General features: G+C 45.7%; 1 protein-coding gene across 1 annotated transcript in view; it reads right to left on the bottom strand.

The window, feature by feature from the left end:
* Positions 1 to 21714, bottom strand: part of LOC144593828 (dynein axonemal heavy chain 8-like) — a 460724-nt gene that overhangs the window by 32236 nt on the left and 406774 nt on the right. The window contains 6 exon segments of the mRNA XM_078399946.1: positions 1154 to 1255; positions 4010 to 4126; positions 6742 to 6897; positions 9805 to 9957; positions 17497 to 17570; positions 21216 to 21460. Coding sequence (XP_078256072.1) covers positions 1154 to 1255; positions 4010 to 4126; positions 6742 to 6897; positions 9805 to 9957; positions 17497 to 17570; positions 21216 to 21460 — 847 coding nt within the window.

Here is a 21714-nt window from a genome sequence, read left to right as displayed (position 1 = left end):
GACACACTGGTCAACCTGAGGAGCACCTTCAGCAACAGACTGGTCCCACCAAGATGCAGCACAGAACGAACGCCACAGGAGATCCTCCTTCCCTGTGGCTATCAAACTGGACAACTCCTCCCCCTTCTGTCGTGGGGTAGACTGAGACTGACCCACCCCCCCACCTGTCCCCCTTCCCCCCCACCAACTCAATCTTCGCACATTCTGAAAGCCTTACCATTCATCACTTTATTTTCATGTTTCATGTATTTTGTGTTTTTTATGACTGTTGGCAAATTAATTTGCCTCCTGGAATAAATAAAGTTCTATCGTATTGTATGGTACGGTATGGTACAGACCAAGAATGTGAAAATCACCATTGGCCAGAAACTCAACTGGAACAGCCACATAAATGTCATAAAATGAATAAATAGCCCGAAGAAGGGTCTTGACCCGAATCGTCACCCATTCCTGTTCTCCACAGATGCTGCCTGACCCGCTGAGTTACTCCAGCACTCTGTGAAACGTCACCCATCCATGTTCTCCAGAGATGCTGCCTGACCCACTGAGTTACTCCAGCACTCTGTGAAACGTCACCCATTCCTGTTCTCCAGAGATGCTGCCTGACCTGCTGAGTTACTCCAGCACTCTGTGAAACGTCACCCATCCATGTTCTCCACAGATGCTGCCTGACCCACTGAGTTACTCCAGCACTCTGTGAAACGTCACCCATTCCTGTTCTCCACAGATGCTGCCTGACCCACTGAGTTACTCCAGCACTCTGTGAAACGTCACCCATTCCTTTTCTCCACAGATGCTTCCTGGCCCGCTGAGGTACTCCAGCTTTATGAGCCTATCTTCCAAATAAAAAAGACAACTTCCTTACTATTCCAGTTAATCGCAGTTAATCTCTCCTCAGAACTAAAACTGGCAACACATTTACAAATCTCTTCTGCACCTTTTCTAGTACCATGTAGGAACTGCAGATGCTGGTTTAAATCGAAGATAGACACAAAATGGCATAACTCAGAGGGACAGGCAGCACCTCTGGAGAGAAAGGACGGGTCTAGACCCTTCTTCAGAGTATGCCACTGAGTTACTCCAGCATTTTGTGTCGAACCTTTCTAGTACCATCAGATTCTAGTTGTAATGTGTTGTTCAAGAGCAGGATTACCTTGGTAAAGCAGTTAAGCAGTCGCTTGTCAAAGTCATCTGTTACACGTCCTCCATACTGAACTTCTCCAAGCATGTATCGTATAGTATTCCACGACACACCCTGAAGAAAATCAAATGCAAGAACAACTCTCTCATTCAACTGTACACGGCCTCACTAAAACAAGAAGTGTGATTTGGGCACAAAAATATATTTATGCAAGTGACAAACGATATTAAGATAAATGCAAAAACTGCTTATATAGCTCTGCAATTAATGATATCATGGGCAGAATTTCCAAACGTTCAGAAAAACTGTCACAAAAATGTTGTAGAAATAATGTGAAGTGGGAATCCCTTCCACAGAAGTTCCACGCAATATAATTCAGCAAGATATTTCTAACAACAGAAAATGCTAGTGATACTCAGGAAATCAGGCAGCAACTATGAAGAGCGAAACAGAGTTCTTATGAAAAGTAGAGGCATAGGAGAGACACAAGAGAATGCAGAAGCATAAATCTGGACTAAAAACACTGCTGGGAAAAATCTAAAAGTTCTCCATGATTAAACTGCACAAAAGTGTTTTCTGTATTCTCAGAATCTTCACTGTTGATTCCAAGTTGAAGAACAGCAAGGAACCGTCGATGTTTTGTGTCGAGACCCTACGTCAGGACTGAGAGTGGAGATGAAAGATATCTAATTCTCTCTTGAGTAGTGTTGAACAGAGAGTTGGATATAGCTCTTAGGGCTAATGGAATCAAGGGATATGGGGAAAAAGCAGGAATGGGGTATTGGTTTTGGATGATCATATTGAATGGCTTGAAGGGCCGAATGGCCTACCCTTGCACCTATTTTCAATGTTTCTATGTCAGTCCCTATTTCTAAGGGACTGAAGACCCCTCTGCAGTCCATCTACCACCCACTGGTGCCCGTCTCAACCCTCGCTTTATACTGGCTTTCTTCCCTCTCCACCCTCAGCCTTGACCCATAAATGGTGACAATTCCTTTTGCCCCATAGATGCCACCGAACTTACTGAATTCCTCCAGCATTTTGTTTTTTGCTTATTACATAGAGTAGTGGAAAAGCAAAACACAACAGATTTACAATTCTGAGAAAGAAACAGTTCTGGGAAGGAGCCATTGATCTGTAAGGTTAACCACAAATAGTCATAAGGTCATAGGTGCTAGGAGGGGGAATTAGGCCATTCGGCCCATCAAGCCTACTCCACCATTCAATCATAGTTGATCTATCTCTTCCTCCTAACCCCATTCTCCTGCCTTCTCCCCATAACCTTTGACACCCGTATTAATAAAGAATTTATCTCTGCCTTAAAACTATCCATTGACTTGGCCTCCACAGCCTTCTGTGCCGTTTGACCTTATTCGTGCACCTTCGGCATTCATTTCTAATTGCTCCCAGTCAAACTCACCCGCACTAAAAGTTAATTGTTGCAAATGTGCTATTAATTTCTCTAATTCATTTCTCATTAATTTACTTTACAAAATATATCTGTTTTTATTTTCCCTTCAATCTTTACATTTCTTTGTTTCTTTATCCATACGCAATGTGGTAAATTCCAATGTATGGAGGAAAAAACATGCAGATGCTGGTTTAAATCGAAGGTAGACACAAAATGCTGGAGTAACTCAGCGAGTCAGGCAGCATCTCCGGAGAGAAGGAATGGATGACGTTTCGGGTCGAGGCCCTCATTCCCCTCTTCCATTATAGATGAGGCTCTCACTAGGGACTTCTCAATATCCCACAGCTCCGTTCTTGCTCCCCCTCCCCCCATTCGTAACAAGAATAGAGTCCCTCTTGACCTCACCTTCCACCCCATCAGCCGTTGCATACAACATATTATCCTCCAACATTTTCACCACCTCCAACGGGATCCCACTACTGGCCATATCTTCCCATCTCCACCCCTTTCTGCTTTCCACAGAGACCGTTCCCACCATAACTCGTCCCTTCCCACCCAATCACCCCCTCCCCAGGTACTTTCCCCTGCAACCGCAGGAGATGCAACACCTGTCCCTTTACCTCCCCCTCGACTCCATCCAAGGACCCAAACAGTCTTTTCAGGTGAGGCAGAGGTTCACCTGCACCTCCTCCAACCTCATCTACTGTATCCACTGTTCCAGGTGTCAGCTTCTCTATATCGGCGAGACCAAGCGCAGGCTCGGCGATCGTTTCGCTGAACACCTCTGCTCAGTCCGTCTTAACCAACCTGATCTCCCAGTGGCTCAGCATTTCAACTCCCGCTCCCATTCCCAATCTGACCTTTCTGTCCTGGGCCTCCTCCATTGTCAGAGTGAGGCCCTGCGCAAATTGGAGGAACAGCACCTCATATTTTGCTTGGGTAGTTTACATCCCAGCGGTATGAACATAGACTTCTCTAACTTCAGTTAGTTCCTCTGTCCCTCTCTTCCCACCCCATTCTCTCACTTGTCTTCTTGTCTCAGACTACATTCTATCTTTGTCCTGTGCCCTCCCCTGACATCAGTCTGAAGAAGGGTCTCGACCCGAAACGTCACCCATTCCTTCTCTCCCGAGATGCTGCCTGACCCGCTGAGTTACTCCAGCATTTTGTGAATAAATACCTTTGATTTGTACCAGCATCTGCAGTTATTTTCTTACAGCACGTCTTTGTGTGTTGGAGGTATAATGGTAATGACAGTGGGTACAGTGGGTATGTTAAATAGCAAGTACGAGCTGCCGTCTTCTGAACTTCGCATGGAGTGGAGTCACAAGGAGGAGAAATGAATATGTTAAATAGCAGATACTAACTGGCGACTTTGGTTGAATGTATTGATGAATTGTACACATTTCTCTAAATTCACAATCAATCTTTTCATACGTGGAGTGATGGAAACACACCTTCTTTTTGTCGCAGTCATCCAGGTGGTTCTGTATAAATTGGATACTGGCTGTGAAATCCGAGGAGTTAAACTCATATGGAATACACCAACCGAGTGGACCGAATTTCCGCCGTTCCTGACGATTAATAAGGAGTGAAAACAAATTATTACTTTCTCACCTTCTGGTTCAAGATTTGATGGAGACCAAAGAGCAGACCACGGAGAAATGAAGAGAACAATCCTTGTGAAATGCTGCAGATAGACACAAAATGCTGGAGTAACTCAGCAGGACAGGCAGCACCTCTGGAGAGAAGGAATGGGTGATGTTTCAGGTTGAAACCCTTAGCTCAGTCTGAAGAAGGGTCTCCACCCCAAACGTCACCCATTCCTTCTCTCCAGCGATGCTGCCTGTCCCATAGACACAGACATAGAAAATAGGTGCAGGAGAAGGCCATTCGGCCCTTTGAGCCAGCACCGCCATTCATTGTGATCATGGCTGATCATCCACAATCAGTAACCCGTGCCTGCCTTCTCCCCATATCCCTTGATTCCACTAGCCCCTAGAGCTCTATCTAACTCTCTCTCAAATCCATCCAGTGATTTGGCCTCCACTGCCCTCTGTGGCAGAGAATTCCACAAATTCACAACTCTCTGGGTGAAAAAGTTCCTTCTCACCTTAGTTTTAAATGGCCTCCCCTTTATTCTAAGACTGTGGCCCCTGGTTCTGGACTCCCCCAACATTGGGAACATTTTTCCTGCATCTAGCTTGTCCAGTCCTTTTATAATTTTATATGTTTCTATAAGATCCCCTCTCATCCTAAACTCCAGTGAATACAAGCCTAGTCTTTTCAACTTTTCCTCAGATGACAGTCCCGCCATCTCAGGGATCAATATCGTAAACCTACGCTGCACTGCCTCTATTACAAGGATGTCCTCCCTCAAATTAGGAGACCAAAGCTGTACCCAATACTCCAGATGTGGTCTTACCAAGTCCTATACAATTGGAGAAGAACCTCTTTACTCCTACACTGAAATCCTCTTGTTATGAAGGCCAACATACCATTAGCTTTCTTCACTGCCTGCTGTACCTGCACGCCAACTTTCAGTGACTGGTGTACAAGGACACCCAGGTCTGGCTACACCTCCCCCTTACCTAACCTGACACAATTGAGGTAATAATCTGCCTCCTTGTTTTTGCCGCCAAAGTGGATAACCTCACATTTATCTATATTATTATACTGCATCTGCCACGCATCTGCCCACTCACTCAACCTGTCCAGGTCACCTTGCAACTTTATATTCTTGGCCAGCTTCCCCTCGTACTTCATCTTTTCAGCCCGTATTGCCCGTTTTGTTACCTTCTGTTGTCCTATGAAAGTTTCCCAATCCTCTGGCTTCCGGCTACTCTTTGCTGTGTTATACATCTTTTCTTTTAGTTTTATTCCATCCCTAACTTCCCTTGTCAGCCACGGTTGCCACCTACTCCCCTTAGAATCTTTCTTCCGTTTTGGAATGAAATGATCCTGCATCTTCCGGATTATGCCCAGAAATTCCTACCATTGCTGTTCCACCGTCATTCCTGCTAGGATCCCTTTCCAGTCGACCTGCATTTTGTGTCTATCTTCATCTTAAATTACATTTGTTGTGGGTAAAAAGTAATTTGAAAAATTATAATTGAAGTCCAGGCTTGACCAACAAACATGCATGCAGTGACACGAGTTGAGATCTAGAATGTATTTGTGGCTGTAGTATTTATTCTCCTCCATCAGGCTGAAAGTGATCAGGTTAAAGGAATGCAGTTACATTTCTGAGTCAGAAGGAGCCCACACAGATAACACCTTCAGACACATGTGACATGATCCCAAAGGAAGAGCAGACCCCATAGACCACGGCTGAATCCATGGTATTCTGGTGCCCTAAGTGAAACCTCATCTCTGTGACAAACCTCACTGACTACTGTCCTTTATTGCCATTTGGCAGCGTCAGGCTTGCCTGTCGCCAGCTTCTTGACCATTTTGGATGATTAAGCCACGTCAATTTCCTCATTTGAGTCAATATTATAATTGCAGTCGGGCCATATATCTACACAGTTAAAAAATGAACCCCTGTAATGGGTCATGACCACAGCACAGAATAGAAAGTTAAATGAGGATGCTAGTGTCCATCTCATTGCCATGTGGATGGTGTTAACATCAGCCCCTGAGTTTCATAGAATGGAACATCATGCCTCAGCGATGTCACAGAGTCAGAGAGTGATACAGACCCTTCAGCCCAACTTGCCCACACCGGCCAACATGTCCCAGATACACTAGTCCCACCTGCCTGTCTTTAGTCCATATCCCAGATTCATTGGGTTTGATTGGTCACATCTTGTGGAGGTGTGAGAAATTGTGAAAGGAATAGATTTAGTCCTTAACCCTCCAAATCTGTCCTAGCCATCTACCTGTCTAACGGTTTCTTAAACGTTGGGATAGTCCCAGCCTCAACAACCTCCTCTGGCAGCTCGTTCCAAACACCCACCACCCTTTGTGTGAAAATGTTACCGCTCAGTTTCCTATTAAAACCTTTCCCCTTCAACTTAAACCTGTCCTCTGGTCCTCAATTCACCTACCTTGGGCAAGAGACTCTGTGCGTCTACCCGATCTATTCCTCTCATGATTTTACAAACCTCTATAAGATGTGGCCAATCAAACCCAATGAATATGTGTAATTCTAGAAAAGATGATCGCAGTTGGGTGTGAGTTAAATTACCTGGACAGTTGTGTGCAGGAAAGCTACTGCATACAGTAGTGGTTTCCACATGGGCAGGTTGGAGTATTCTATTTGGTCTTGTGTGATCCCAGTAAATGTTCTTTTCAATCCTGCACGGACTCCCTGAGGAGGTTCATTGGTGAATTTGATAGATGTCTGTAAAATAGGTTTTACGTGAATAAAATGAGCTTACTGGAAATTCATCTGATTTATAAATAATTAGATTACATAGAAACAGAGAAACATAGAAAATAGGTGCAGGAAGCCATTCGGCCCTTCGAGCCTGCACCGCCATTCATTGTGATCATCCACAATCAGTAACCTGTACCCAACTTCAACTTCTCCCCATATCCCTTGATTCCACTAGCCCCTAGAGCTCTATCTAACTCTCTCTTAAATGTATTCAGTGATTTAGCCTCCACTACCCTCTATGGCAGAGAATTCCACAAATCCGCAACTCTCTGGGTGAAAAAGTTACTAATTGGGCAGCATTTGGGCTAGAGTTGCTGCCTTGCAGTGTTTACAGCGCCAGAGACCCGGGTTCCATCCCGACTACGGGCGCTGTCTGCATGGAGTTTGTACGTTCTCCCCGTGACCAGCGTGGGTTTTCACCAAGATCTTCAGTTTCCTCCCACACTCCAAAGATGTACAGTTTGTAGGTTAATTGGCTTGGTGTAAATGTACATAGATACATAGATACATAGACTATAGAAAATAGGTGCAGGAGAAGGCCATTCGGCCCTTCGAGCCAGCACCTCCATTCAATATGATCATGGCTGATTATCCACAATCAGTACCCCGTTCCTGTCTTCTCCCCATATCCCTTAATTCCATTAGCCCTACGAGCTCTGTGTAAAATTGCCCCTAGTATGTGTACGATAGTGTTAATGTGCGGGAAACAGGTTCTTTGGCCCACCGTGTCTGCGCCTATCATTATGACAAACTAACCCCAATTGTCAGTGAATTATCATCACCCCTGATTGCTCTTATAAAGGTGGAGCTGAACTGTTTTCTTGATCTTCCAAACTGCTTGCAGTCATGATTTAATTAACATTAGGAAAGACCTGACAAAGGTAGATTGGGAGGCTCTAATGCGGATGACATCCTAAAATTGAAGTAGAAAAAGCAAGCCACAAAATGCTGGAGTAACTCAGCGGGTCAGGCAGCATCACTGGAGAGAAGGAATGGGCGACCTTTCGGGTCGAGACCCTTCTCACCCTTGACCCAGCAAAATACATCATTGGATTTAGAACACAGAAAAGTACAGCACATAGAGTCAGAATGATAGTGATACAGTGTGGAAACAGGCCCTTCATAGAGTGATACAGTGTGGAAACAGGCCCTTCATAGAGTGATACAGTGTGGAAACAGGCCCTTCATAGTGATACAGTGTGGAAACAGGCCCTTCATAGTGATACAGTGTGGAAACAGGCCCTTCATAGAGTGATACAGTGTGGAAACAGGCCCTTCATAGAGTGATACAGTGTGGAAACAGGCCCTTCATAGAGTGATACAGTGTGGAAACAGGCCCTTCATAGAGTGATACAGTGTGGAAACAGGCCCTTCATAGAGTGATACAGTGTGGAAACAGGCCCTTCATAGAGTGATACAGTGTGGAAACAGGCCCTTCATAGAGTGATACAGTGTGGAAACAGGCCCTTCATAGAGTGATACAGTGTGGAAACAGGCCCTTCATAGAGTGATACAGTGTGGAAACAGGCCCTTCATAGAGTGATACAGTGTGGAAACAGGCCCTTTGGCCCAGCTTTCCCACACCGCCTAACATGTCCCAGCTACACTAGTCTGACATGCCTGCACTTGGTCCATATCCCTCCAAAGCTGTCCAAACCATGTACAGTGCCATACTGTACACGATGCCAAATTAAATCACTTCCTTCTACCTGCATAAGATCCATATCACTCATTCCCTGCATAGTCATGTGTCCATCTAAAAGCTTCTTAAATGCAACTTTGGTACCTGCTTCCACAACCCACCTCTGGCAGTGAGTTAGTTCCATGTACCTAACATTCTCCGTGTAAAGAACTTTCTCTACACATATCTTTTAAATGTTCCCTTTCTCACTTTAAGGCTATCCTCTCTTAATTTGACATTTCCAACACAGGATAAAGATTCTATCTACCCTATCTATGCCTTTCATAATTTTATACATTTCTAACAGCCTCTGACACTCGAGGAAAAGCAATCCAGGTTTGTTAAACCTCTTCTTATACCGAATACCCTTTAATCCGGGCAACCTCCTATGCCCTCTCCAAATTCTCAGGGTCCTGCTTGTAAAGGGGCAACCAGAACTGTTGTCAAATCTTTATAAAGGTGCAACATGATGTCCTTACTCTTATATTCAATGTAGGAAAGCATACTCCACCTCCTTTACCACATGTTGTTACCCTGAGATCCCTCCATACAACAGTGCTATTAAAGGTCCTGCCAATAACTTTATAAAGTATACTTTCCCCTTACATTTGACCTCACAAAGTGCAACATCTCACAGTTGCCTGGTTTAAACCCCATCTTCCATATCTTTGCCTGTGTCTGTTTCTGATCTATATCGTGTTACAATCTATGTTAGTTTAGAGATACAGCGTAGAAACAGGCACTTCGGCCCACCGATCTCAGAGAAAACCCACGCAGGTCAGGGAGAGAACGTACAAACTCCGTACAGACAAGCACATAAGGATTGAACTTGGGTCTCTGGTGCTGTAAGGCACCAACTCTACCACTGCACCACCATGCTGATATCTAGATATTTTGACAGCTTCCATTTACTGCAACTCCACCATTGTTTGTGACACCTTCAAACTTACTAATCAACCCATCAACATTTATATCAAAGTCATTTATATATATATCACATGCAACAGTTAAAGGCAATATGTTTTCACAAAGATTCCAACCCACGGGAAAACTCAGAGTTTAGAAGACAAACTCTGGGTCATTGCTAACCTGAGAGCACATCAGAGTGGTGCCAGTATCAGGAGCATGGCTGTGAATCGTGATCATTTCATTCATTGGCCACTCTGCTATTGTGCAGCACAATCACTGACCTGTAGCAGTGTGATGGGGAACTTTGGATGTGGCTCAGTGGTGATCCACACTCGGAAAGATTCATACACGTTCTCACTTGTCATTAGGATCTCCAACAGCTCATCCATAAAATCCAGACCAAGGTGGCAGTTTTGCAGTAACACCCATCCACCCTGAGATGGGAAAAAGAAGAGGTAGTTTATCCAGACTGGAAGAATTCTGACGTATCTCAACTTTAGTCATATCTCAACTACAGCCATCAGGCTATTAAACACTACAACCTCCAAATAAGCTCTGAACTACATAGACCATTATTGTTATTATTGCACTGTTATTGTTTGTTTCTTTTTTACGTGTACATATTTGTGCATATAGATGCTGGTTTAAATCAAAGATAGACAGAAAATGCTGGAGCAACTCAGCGGGACAGGCAGCATCTCTGGAGAGAAGGAATGGGTGATGATTCGGGTCTGAAGAAGGGTCTCAATCCGAAACGTTGCTCATTCCTTCTCTCCAGAGATGCTGTCTGTCCCACTGAGTTACTCCAGCATTTGCTGCCTTTATTTTCTGTCTTTATTTGTGTTTATAAAATATATGTGTATATATAAACACTCTGAACTTGTTTTTTTCTGGTTTATTATAATATTGTTTCCAGTGTACTGTGTTTACATATTGTGTTGTGCTGCTGCAAGTAAGAATGTCATTGTTCTATCTGGGCCACATGACAATAAAATACTCTTGACTCTTGACAACTCTTTTCCAAGGATCCGGTAAAAAAGGACTGAAATCACCCAAGATAGACACAAAGTGCTGGAGTAACTCAGCAGGTCAGGCAGCATCTCTGGAGAAAATGGAAAGGTGACTTTTCGGGTCGGGGCCCTTCTTCAGACTGATTGTGGACTGAGAGTGGGAAAAAATACTGGAAGCGAAAGAAAACAGGACAAATCGGATTCAGCAACATCAATAAGCATGAGGTTTTGGAAGACGAAACATCTGTTTTATGATCACAAAACAGTTGGCTGTTGTTCTGCCTTAATACAATATTAGACCATGGAATGTCAAATGCTTTCAGTAACTGACACCACTATGAAAAAAAATCAATTATGGTTTGCTGATTATTGCCGAAAATTGCCAATAAGTCTTTGGGTGATTTTTAACAACAGTGTCAGAGACAGAGGCCAAATGAGTTTAAAAGCAGCACAGTGGATTGCTAATCTGAGCATCTGCGGAGCAGGCCATGCCAGGATCAGGCAGTGCTTCACCCCCAAGCTTTCTCAGAATGAAGCCTGCCTGTCCCAAGCTCATCTCAATGATTTAGGTGTGGACTCCACCAAAAGCTCAGGCATTTCAATTGCAGCTAAATAACTCAGTGGTAAAAGACAGGGAAAGAGGAATTAACTGGAGTTTTGAGGCTGAAAGATTAACAGTTGTTCCATGTAAAGCTTCAAATCAATAATAATATCTTCAATTGGGTGCCCATGTAATGACTGAAAGACCAGGTCTTTACCCTGAGTCTAACACCACGGAAATCAGCCCCTCAAGATGATTCTGCCAGTCAATGCGATCGCGGCTGATCCAATACTACTTTCCTACTCTTTCTCCCAATATTCCATTACTAACCATATAACCATATAACAACTAAAGCACGGAAACAGGCCCGTTCGGCCCTACCAGTCCACGCCGACCACTCTCTCTGACCTAGTCTCATCTACTTGCTCTCAGACCATAACCCTCTAATCCCCTCTTATCCATATACCTATCCAATTTACTCTTAAATAATAAAATCGAGCCTGCCTCCACCACTTCCCCCGGAAGCCCATTCCATACAGCCACCACCCTCTGAGTAAAGAAGTTACCCCTCATGTTACCCCTAAACTTTTGTCCCTCAATTATGAAGCTATGTCCCCTTGTTGGAATCTTCCCCACTCTCAAAGGGAAAAGCCTAACCACGTCAACTCTGTCCGTCCCTCTTAAAATTTAAAAAACCTCTATCAAGTCCCCCCTCAACCTTCTACGCTCCAAAGAATAAAGACCCAACCTGTTCAACCTCTCTCTGTAGCTTAAGTGCTGAAACCCAGGCAACATTCTAGTAAATCTCCTCTGTACCCTCTCCATTTTGTCGACATCCTTCCTATAATTTGGCGACCAGAACTGCACACCATACTCCAGATTCGGCCTCACCAATGCCCTGTACAATTTTAACATTACATCCCAACTTCTATATTCGATGCTCTGATTTATAAAGGCAAGCATACCAAACGTCTTCTTCACCACCCTATCCACATGAGATTCCACCTTCAGGGAACAATGCACAGTTATTCCCAGATCCCTCTGTTCCACTGCATTCCTCAATTCCCTACCATTTACCCTGTACGTCCTATTTTGATTTGTCCTACCAAAATGCAGCACCTCACACTTATCAGCATTAAACTCCATCTGCCATCTTTCAGCCCACCCTTCCAAAAGGCCCAAGTCTCTCTGTAGACTTTGAAACTCTACTTCATTATTAACTACACCACCTATCTTAGTATCATCTGCATATTTACTAATCCAATTTGCCACACCATCATCCAGATCATTAATGTAAATGACAAACAACAGTGGACCCAACACAGATCCTTGGGGTACTCCACTAGACACTGGCCTCCAACCTGACATACAATTGTCAACCATTACCCTCTGGTATCTCCCATTCAGCCATTGTTGAATCCATCTTGCAACCTCACTATTAATACCCAACGATTTAACCTTCTTAATCAACCTTCCATGTGGAACCTTGTCAAATGCCTTACTGAAGTCCATATAGACAACATCCACAACCTTGCCCTTATCAATTTCCCTGGTAACCTCTTCAAAAAATTCAAGAAGATTAGTCAAACATGACCTTCCAGGCACAAATCCATGTTGACTGTTTCTAATCAGGCCTTGTTTATCCAAATAATTATATATATTGTCCCTAAGTATCTTTTCCATTAATTTTCCCACCACAGACGTCAAACTAACAGGTCTATAATTCCTAGGTTTACTTTTAGAACCTTTTTTAAACAAAGGCACAACATGTGCAATGCGCCAATCTTCCGGCACCATCCCCGTTTCTAATGACGTTTGAAATATTTCCGTCATAGCCCCTGCTATTTCTGCACTAACTTCCCTCAATGTCCTAGGGAATATCCTATCAGGACCTGGAGACTTATCCACTTTTATATTTTTCAAAAGTGTCCGTACCTCCTCTTCTTTAATCCTCATAATTTCCATCACTACTCTACTTGTTTCGCTTACCTCACATAATTCAATATCCTTCTCCTCGGTAAATACCGAAGAAAAGAAATTGTTTAATATCTCCCCCATTTCTTCCGGCTCAGCACATAGCTGTCCACTCTGACTCTCTAATGGACCAATTTTTTCCCTCGCTATCCTTTTGCTATTGACATATCTGTAGAACCCCTTGGGGTTTACTTTTACATTACTTGCCAAAGCAGCCTCATATCTTTTTTTCGCTTTTCTAATTTCCTTCTTAAGATTCCTTTTACATTCTTTATATTCCTCAAGAACCTCATTTACTCCCTGCCGCTTATATTTATTGTATATCTCCCTCTTTTTCCGAACCGTGTCCAATTTCCCTGGAAAACCACGGCTCTTTCAAATAATTATTCTTTCCTTTCCACCGAACAGGGACATAAAGACTCTGTACTCTCAAAATTTCACCTTTAAATATCCTCCATTTCTCTATTATATCCTTTTCATAAAACAAAAAGTTCCATTTCACTCCTTTTAAATCCTTTCTCATCTCCTCAAAATTAGCCTTTCTCCAATCCAAAATCTCAACCTTTGGTCCAGATTTGACCTTCTCCATAATTATATTGAAACTAATGGCATTGTGATCACTGGACCCAAAGTGCTCCTCAACACATACCTCCGTCACCTAACAGGATGTCCAACACTGCCCCTTCTCTGGTAGGTACCTCTACGTATTGCTGCAAAAAACTATCCTTCACACATTTTACAAACTCCAAACCATCCAGTCCTCAATCTGGTTTAAATGTCTGGCAGTCTCAATTTAGAACATTTTCTAGGTTGCTGCCTGTATAGCTCTCTACGGAGGAGGGGAGAGGGGAGGGGGGGGGGAGGGGAGGGGGAGGGGGAGGAGGGGGGAGAGGGAGGGGTGAGAGGGAGGGGGGAGAGGGAGGGGGAGAGGGGGAGGAGGGGGGAGAGGGAGGGGGAGAGGGGAGAGGGAGGGGGAGAGGGAGGGGGAGAGGGAGAGGGAGAGGGAGGGGGAGGGGGAGAGGGAGGGGAGAGGGAGGGGGAGGGGGATAGAGGGAGAGGGAGGGGGGAGAGGGAGGTGGGGGGAGAGGGAGGGGGAGAGGGAGGGGAGAGGGGAGAGGGGAGGGGGGAGAGGGGAGGGGGAGGGGAGGGGGAGGAGGGGGGAGAGGGAGGGGTGAGAGAGGGAGAGGGAGAGGGAGGGGAGGAGAAATGGAGGGGTGGAGAGGGAGGGGTGGAGAGGGAGGGGAGGAGAGGGGGAGGGGGAGAGGGGAGGGGGAGGAGGGGGGAGATGGAGGGGTGGAGAGGGAGGGGTGGAGAGGGAGGGGGAGGAGAGGGGGAGAGGGGAGGGGGAGGGGGAGAGGGGGAGGAGGGGGGAGAGGGAGGGGGGAGAGGGAGGGGGAAGAGGGAGGGGGAAGAGGGAGGGGGAGAGGGAGGGGGAGAGGGAGAGGGAGGGGGAGAGGTAGGGGGGAGAGGGAGGGGGGAGAGGGAGGGGGAGAGGTAGGGGGGAGGAGATGGAGGGGTGGGGAGGGAGGGGGGAGAGGGAGGGGGGAGGGGGAGGGGGGAGGGGGGAGAGGGAGGGGGGAGAGGGAGGGGGAGAGGGAGGGGGAGAGGGAGGGGGAGAGGGAGGGGGAGAGGGAGGGGGAGAGGGAGGGGGAGAGGGAGGGGGGAGAGGGAGGGGGGAGGTAGGGGGAGAGGGAGGGGGAGAGGAGGGGAGGTAGGGGGAGAGGGAGGGGGAGGTGGGGGAGAGGGAGGGGGAGAGGGAGGGGGGAGGTAGGGGGAGAGGGAGGGGGAGGTGGGGGAAGAGGGAGGGGGAGAGGTAGGGGGGGATTCAAAGGATCACAAGCCTCTGAGAAAAAAAAACTTACTTGACCTCAACTTAAATGGGTGATTGTAGCGACCATAGAGAATGGTCCAGGTCGTCGAACCCTCGGATTGGCCAGCGAGGTCACGTGGGAACGCGACCATAGGGATTGGTCCAGAGAGCGACATCGCTGATTGGCCAGCGATGTCATGTGCGCGTTTGGCGCCCGATTTAGTCAGTTCGGCGAAGTCTTCAAGGAAGACAGTAAGTTTGTATTGGTTGTCCTTTACCTTGTTGTTTAACTCTGTATTCGAATATTGCGGCTGCAATAAACTCCTCTTACAACCAACAAGTTTCGGACTCGCCATATTGGTGACCCCGACGTGATCTGGACGATCACCGACTGAGCAGGAACCCGACGTGATCTGGACGATCACCGACTGAGCAGGAACCCGACGCCTCGTTGACGATGACCGAGCAGGGCACACCGGAGTCAAGCGCGGCAGACGTTCATCTTCCGTTGTTTTGGACGCACGCACCGCAAGCTTGGTTTATCCACGCCGAGGCTCAATTTCATATAAAGAAGGTGTCGGACGAATCCACGAAGTACTTCTACCTCGTCAGCGCTCTATCGCCGGACACAACCAAGCGCGTGATGCGGTTCATCGTGAATCCACCTGCGGAAAACAAGTACGAGGCCACGAAGAAAGTATTACTGCGAACCTTCGGGTTTAATAAGCATGGTGGTGCGGCAAAACTTCTGCACCTACCGGATCTTGGAGACCAACTGCCTTCCGTCCTCATGGCCGAAATGATGATGCTAGCCGGTGAGCATACGGATTGCCCTATGTTCGAACAGGCATTCCGCGAGAAACTTCCCGAGGATGTCCGACTGCTGCTCACGGATTGTTCTTTTAAGGACCCCGAAGCATATGCAGCGAAAGCGGACGCGCTCATAGCGGCAAAAAACAAGGCAAGTGGTTCGATCAACAAAGTCTCGACATCAGTGTTAGCATCTCTCCGGGAACGGGTGGGCTCCCTGGCTCCAGTTCCGACTTCACGTCATGGGTGTCCCATGGTACATGAACCGTCTTCCCTGAAGGACTGTGAGTTTGTTTTTCTGCGTAAAGATGCCCATCGCGCCCCGTTGCAGAGGGTCTATCAAGGGCCGTTCCGGGTTTTACGTAAGGGAACGGCTACCTTCACCTTAGACATGTGCGGCAAGAGTGAGCTCGTCTCGGTTTCCCGGCTCAAACCTGCCCATTTGGACCCGGATCAACCAGTCCTGGTCGGTCAAACCCCTAGGAGAGGCCGACCTCCGTTAGTTCCGATCAGTACGGGACCCCCCGTTCCGACAGTTCCTCCAGGACCCCCCGTTCCGGCAGTCCCTCCAGGACCCCCCGTTCCGGTAGTTCCTCCAGAACCTCTCGTTCCGGCTGTTCCGCCAAGTCCGGAACCTCCGGCTCCTGTGGTTCAGGCTGTCCCTCTCCGTACTCGTTATGGTCGCGAAATCCGGCTCCCTGCTAGGTTCCGCACCTCGGGTTCTGGGGGGGGGTCATGTAGCGACCATAGAGAATGGTCCAGGTCGTCGAACCCTCGGATTGGCCAGCGAGGTCACGTGGGAACGCGACCATAGGGATTGGTCCAGAGAGTGACATCGCTGATTGGCCAGCGATGTCATGTGCGCGTTTGGCGCCCGATTTAGTCAGTTCGGCGAAGTCTTCAAGGAAGACAGTAAGTTTGTATTGGTTGTCCTTTACCTTGTCGTTTAACTCTGTATTCGAATATTGCGGCTGCAATAAACTCCTCTTACAACCAACAAGTTTCGGACTCGCCATATGATACCTTATTCTGAAAGTATGATTAGGAAGAAACTGCAGATACTGAGTCTGAAAAGGGTCTCGACCTGAAACGTCATCCATTCCTTCAATCCAGAGATGCTGCCTGTCCCGCTGAGTTACCCCAGCATTTTGTGTCAACCTGAAAGTATGCTGGTCTAGTTTAAGAATTTTCCAATAGGGGTAACATATTCTAGGCAGCCACCCTTTCAATACCTTGCAGAATCTAATAAGTTTCAATAAAGGTCATTCTCATTCTTGTTACATCTTTCAACCCCTTGATCTCACGCTAATTGCATGAAGCCCCTGCATTGCCTCCAGTACAAGCATCTCCTTCCTTAAATACACAGATAGTTGTGTGTGGTGTTGGTCTCATCAATGCCCTGTAAAGCTGCATCAAATCTTCACCATTTTTAAACTCCACATTCCTTGCTCAAAACGCCAGAATACCATTGGTCTTCCAAATTAATTGCTGTATCTACATGCCCGTTTATTGCAACGTTTTGAGTTCATTGTAATCTCTAACTTCAAGTACCCCTTGCATCTCCCCTCTCTCCGTCCCACTCCCACCCAAGTCGTACCAGCTTCAAAGTCGTCTTGTTGAGTCTCATTGTATGTAACTCGTTTTCATCTAGCCCACAGCCTATTCCTTTTTCATCATTACTTTTTTTGCATATCTTTCATTCATTTATTCTATATCTCTCCATTTCACCGTCGATATCTGTTGTTTCCCTTTCCCCTGACTCTCGGCCCCAAACGTCACCTCTTCCTTTCTCCAGAGATGCTGAGTGACTCCAGCTATATTTACTGACCTGTTGCATAGACATTGCCACTAGCCTTCTGGCATGAACCTCTTGCCCTTGACCCATGGAGATTGCCCGACAAGCTGAAAAAAAAGTCATGTTGTTCTTTATTTTTAGGTTTAAATAATTTTGGGTTTAACCAGCTACTCTTTGAATATAAAATTCATGTTCTTACTTCATTACAAGGCTTTCAAAGTCCAATGAAATTACCAAATTGCTTTTAAAATTAAATTAAATACAGATACTGTTAGAAACAGTGAAAACTGGGGGTACCCTGCTTGGATTTGTTGCTGCTTTCCACTCCGATTATTGAACTCCAGTTTTAGCTAACATGCTGGAACTGGCCATTTTTGCCAGTGAAAGAGCTGTGAGTTTCCTCTCTCTCTCCATTTCTCTCTCCATTAGACCAGCTGGGCGTGTCTCAGTCCTACAATTACCATGCCATTACCACACACAGAAGCATTATCATTGCGCTAACTGCCCCTTGAGTCTGAAGAAGAGTCTCGACCCGAAAAGTCACCCATTCCTTCTCTCCAGAGATGCTGCCTGTCCCACTGAGTCACTTCAGCTTTTTGTGTCTATTTTCGGTTTAAACAGCACCTGCAGTTCCTTTCAACACACGCCCCTTTTACCTCTCTGACCTGACTCTTCCCTATCCCATAATGCTCCTCTGTCCTATCCATCCCTCCCACCAGCAGCTCTGCAAATTAACATTACATTAGGAGATCACAAAGATTGGCTGACCTGAAACATTAACTCCATTTCACTTTCAACACATGCTGTCTGACTTGGATAGAGTGGATGTGGAGAGGATGTTTCCACTAGTGGGAGAGTCCAGGACTAGAGGTCATAGCCTCAGAATTAAAGGACTAAATTCTGTAATTTCTTTAGTCAGAGGATGGTGATTCTGTGGAAATCTTTACCACAGAAGGCTTTGGAGGACGTCAATGGATATTTTAAAAGCAGAGATAGAGACATTCTTAATTAGTACAGGTATCAGGGGTTATAGGAAGAGAATGGGGTTCGGAGGGAGAGATTGATCAGCTATGATTGAATGGTGGAGTAGACTTGATGGCCGAATGGCCTAATTGTGCTCCTATCACTTCTGACCTTAAGACCTTGATGAGTGGTTCCGTCATTTTGCTATTTTTATTTCAGTTAGCACTGCGCTAACTGCCCCTTGAGTCTGAAGAATGTTAATTAATGGCTGTGGCAGCATCCAGAAGCTTATGGACCATAAGTTGGGAGTCAGAACAGGAACCAATGACATGGAAAGGAGGGCTGTGGTTCTGCAAACAAATTTTAAGGGAGCTTCTGAAATATGGTGAGAATCTCTGCCTCCGCTAGTGGTTCAGGCAGCATATTCCAGTCTCTAACCACATTCTGTGTGAAAAAATATCTCCCTCTCAGATTCCCAAGAATTGAGGAGCAGATCCTCAAAGGAAAGGAATCTCGGGATGAATCTTAATGTGCAAATAAATAAAGAAATAGCAGGAGAGAGCAAATGAGTATGGGCTAGGAGAAAGCTTTAGTTTTCTATAGTAGTGGGACTGTACAAGTTGGATGAGTTCCACTCTGTTAGAACTGGGATGCTATCTAAGCAGGTGTGTTTAGACTGCTTTTGGGAGGGTGTAAACTAGCTTCACACAGAGATGGATCTGAGACAGGAAGAAGCGTTGGAAGACTTTCCGGAGTGAGTGAGATTTAGCTCTTAGGGCTAAGGGAATAAAGGATAAAGGGAGAAGGCAGGAACAGGGTACTGATTTTGGATGATCAGCTATGATCATATTAAATGGCGGTACTGTCTTGAAGGGCCAAATGGCCTACTCCTGCACCTATTTTATGTTTCTAAGTGGAAATTAAAAATGCTGTTAGCTACGGTAGAAACAAAGTAAAGCAGCAAATAAAATCAGAACATGAAATATATGAAAATTAGTTTTATTTGTTGTCTGTGGTGTAATTTCACAACCTCTTAGGGCTAAAGGAATCAAGGGATATGGATAAAAAGCAGGAACGGGTACTGATTTTAGATGATCAGCCATGATCATATTGAATGGCGGTGCTGGCACGAAGGGTCGAGTGGCCTACTCCTGCTGATTGTTGGCCAGGGATCATATGCTCCCAAGTATAGAAGTGATCACATATAGAAACATAGAAAAATATGTGCAGGAGAGTAGGCCACTCGACCCTTCGTGCCAGCACCGCCATTCAATATGATCATGGCTGATCATCTAAAATCAGTACCCCGTTCCTGCTTTTTATCCATATCCCTTGATTCCTTTAGCCATAAGAGCTAACTCTAACTCTCTTTTGAAAACATCCAGGGAATTGGCCTCCACTGCCTTCTGTGGCAAAGAATTCCACAGATTCACAACTCTCTGGGTGAAAAAGGTTTTCCTCATCTCAGTCCTAAATGGCCTACCCCTTATTCTTAAATTGTGACCCCTAGTTCTGGACTCCAACATCGGGAACATTTTTTCCTGCATCCAGCCTGTCCAATCCTTTAAGAATTTTATGTTTCTATAAGATCCCTTCTCATCCTTCTAAATTCTTTGCTCACCAGGGAGTACAACTGCAGGAGGACCTCCTTGCTCCTAAACTCAAATCCTCTCACAATGAAGGCCTTTAGCTTTCTTCACTGCCTGCTGTACCTGCATGCTTACTTTCAGAGACTGATGTATAAGCACCTCCCCCTTTTCCTAATCTGACACCATTCAGATAATAATCTGCCTTCCTGTTCTTGCCACCAAAGTGGATAACCTCACATTTATCCACATTTGCCCATTTACCCATCATTGGAACTGATTAACTAACGTTTAGTGAAGGAAGGGGGGCAAGAGCAAAGGGAGGGAGGGAGAGGAATGTTGTAGAAGTTACCTAGCATTAGAGAATTCAACATTCATACTGCTGAGTTGTAAGCCACGTATGCAATATATGAGGTGCTTTGCCTCCAATTTGCATGTGGCCTCACTCTGTCAGAAGGATGAGAGGGGATCTTATTGAAACGTACAAGATTATTAAGGGGTTGGACACGTTACTGGCAGGAACATGTTCCCAATGTTGGGGGAGTACAGAACCAGGGGCCACAGATTAAGAATAAGGGGTAGGCCATTTAGAACGGAGATGAGGAAAAACTTTTTCAGTCAGAGAGTTGTAAATCTGTGGAATTCTCTGCCTCAGAAGGCAGTGGAGGCCAATTCTCTAAATGCATTCAAGAGAGAGCTGGATAGAGCTCTTAAGGATAGCGGAGTCAGGAGGTATGGGGAAGGCAGGAACGGGGTACTGATTGAGAATGATCAGCCATGATCACATTGAATGGCGGTGCTGACTCGAAGGGCCGAATTGCCTCCTCCTGCACCTATTGTCTATTGTCGATTGTCTATTGTCTAAAATGGTTAGCAACTGGGAGATACAGTAGGCCTTGGTGGACCATGCATCAGTGTTCAGCAAAACGATCACCTTTGTCTTGCCGATGTACAGGAACCCACATCAGGAATACCGGATACAGTAGATGAGGTTAAAGGAGGTGCATGTGACCCTCTGCCTCACCCGGAAGGACTGTCGGGATCCCTGGATGGAGTCGAGGGAGGTGGTATATAAGGACAGGTGTAGGTTGCAGGGGAAAGAACCTGAGGAGGGGGCGGATTGGGTGGGAAGGGATGTTCCTATGTTAGATTGTCCCTACACATTGGAGAGAGCTGTATTAAAGACTCAGACAATATCCTTACCAATGTCAAGTCTCTTGGCCAATCCTTCGATCTGATTGCTGGGATCTGACCCCATGGACAGGAAGCAGATCAGAGGGGTTTGCGTGTCACTTTCTTCCCAAGTTGTCTCCAAGATTAAAATCACCGGCTCTGCATATTTTACTCCCATTGATTCAGAAATGTAGTTTCGAGCTTGTGAGAGAGTTCGATCAGGACACCACGATCTGAAAAGTGTAATTTCTTAATTCATAGAATCGTTGTGGGTTCTTTTACTCCCATTGATTCAGAAATGTAGGTTTCGAGCTTGTGAGAGAGTTCGATCAGGACACCACGATCTGAAAAGTGTAATTTCTTAATTCATAGAATCGTTGTGGGTTCTTTCTAGAGCAACCTAATTAATCTGCAGTTATTTTCCTACACAACCTAATCAATACAATACAATATCCTTTATTGTCATTGTACAGGTACAACGAGATTTTGATTGGCGCTTCCATATCGATGCTATCAAGTCAAATATTAA

The sequence above is a fragment of the Rhinoraja longicauda genome, chromosome 5, assembly GCF_053455715.1.
Source record: "Rhinoraja longicauda isolate Sanriku21f chromosome 5, sRhiLon1.1, whole genome shotgun sequence".
NCBI classification, from domain to species: Eukaryota; Metazoa; Chordata; class Chondrichthyes; order Rajiformes; family Arhynchobatidae; genus Rhinoraja; species Rhinoraja longicauda.
The sequence above is the reverse complement of the archived record's forward strand: the minus strand, read 5'-3'. Positions and strand labels throughout refer to the sequence as shown.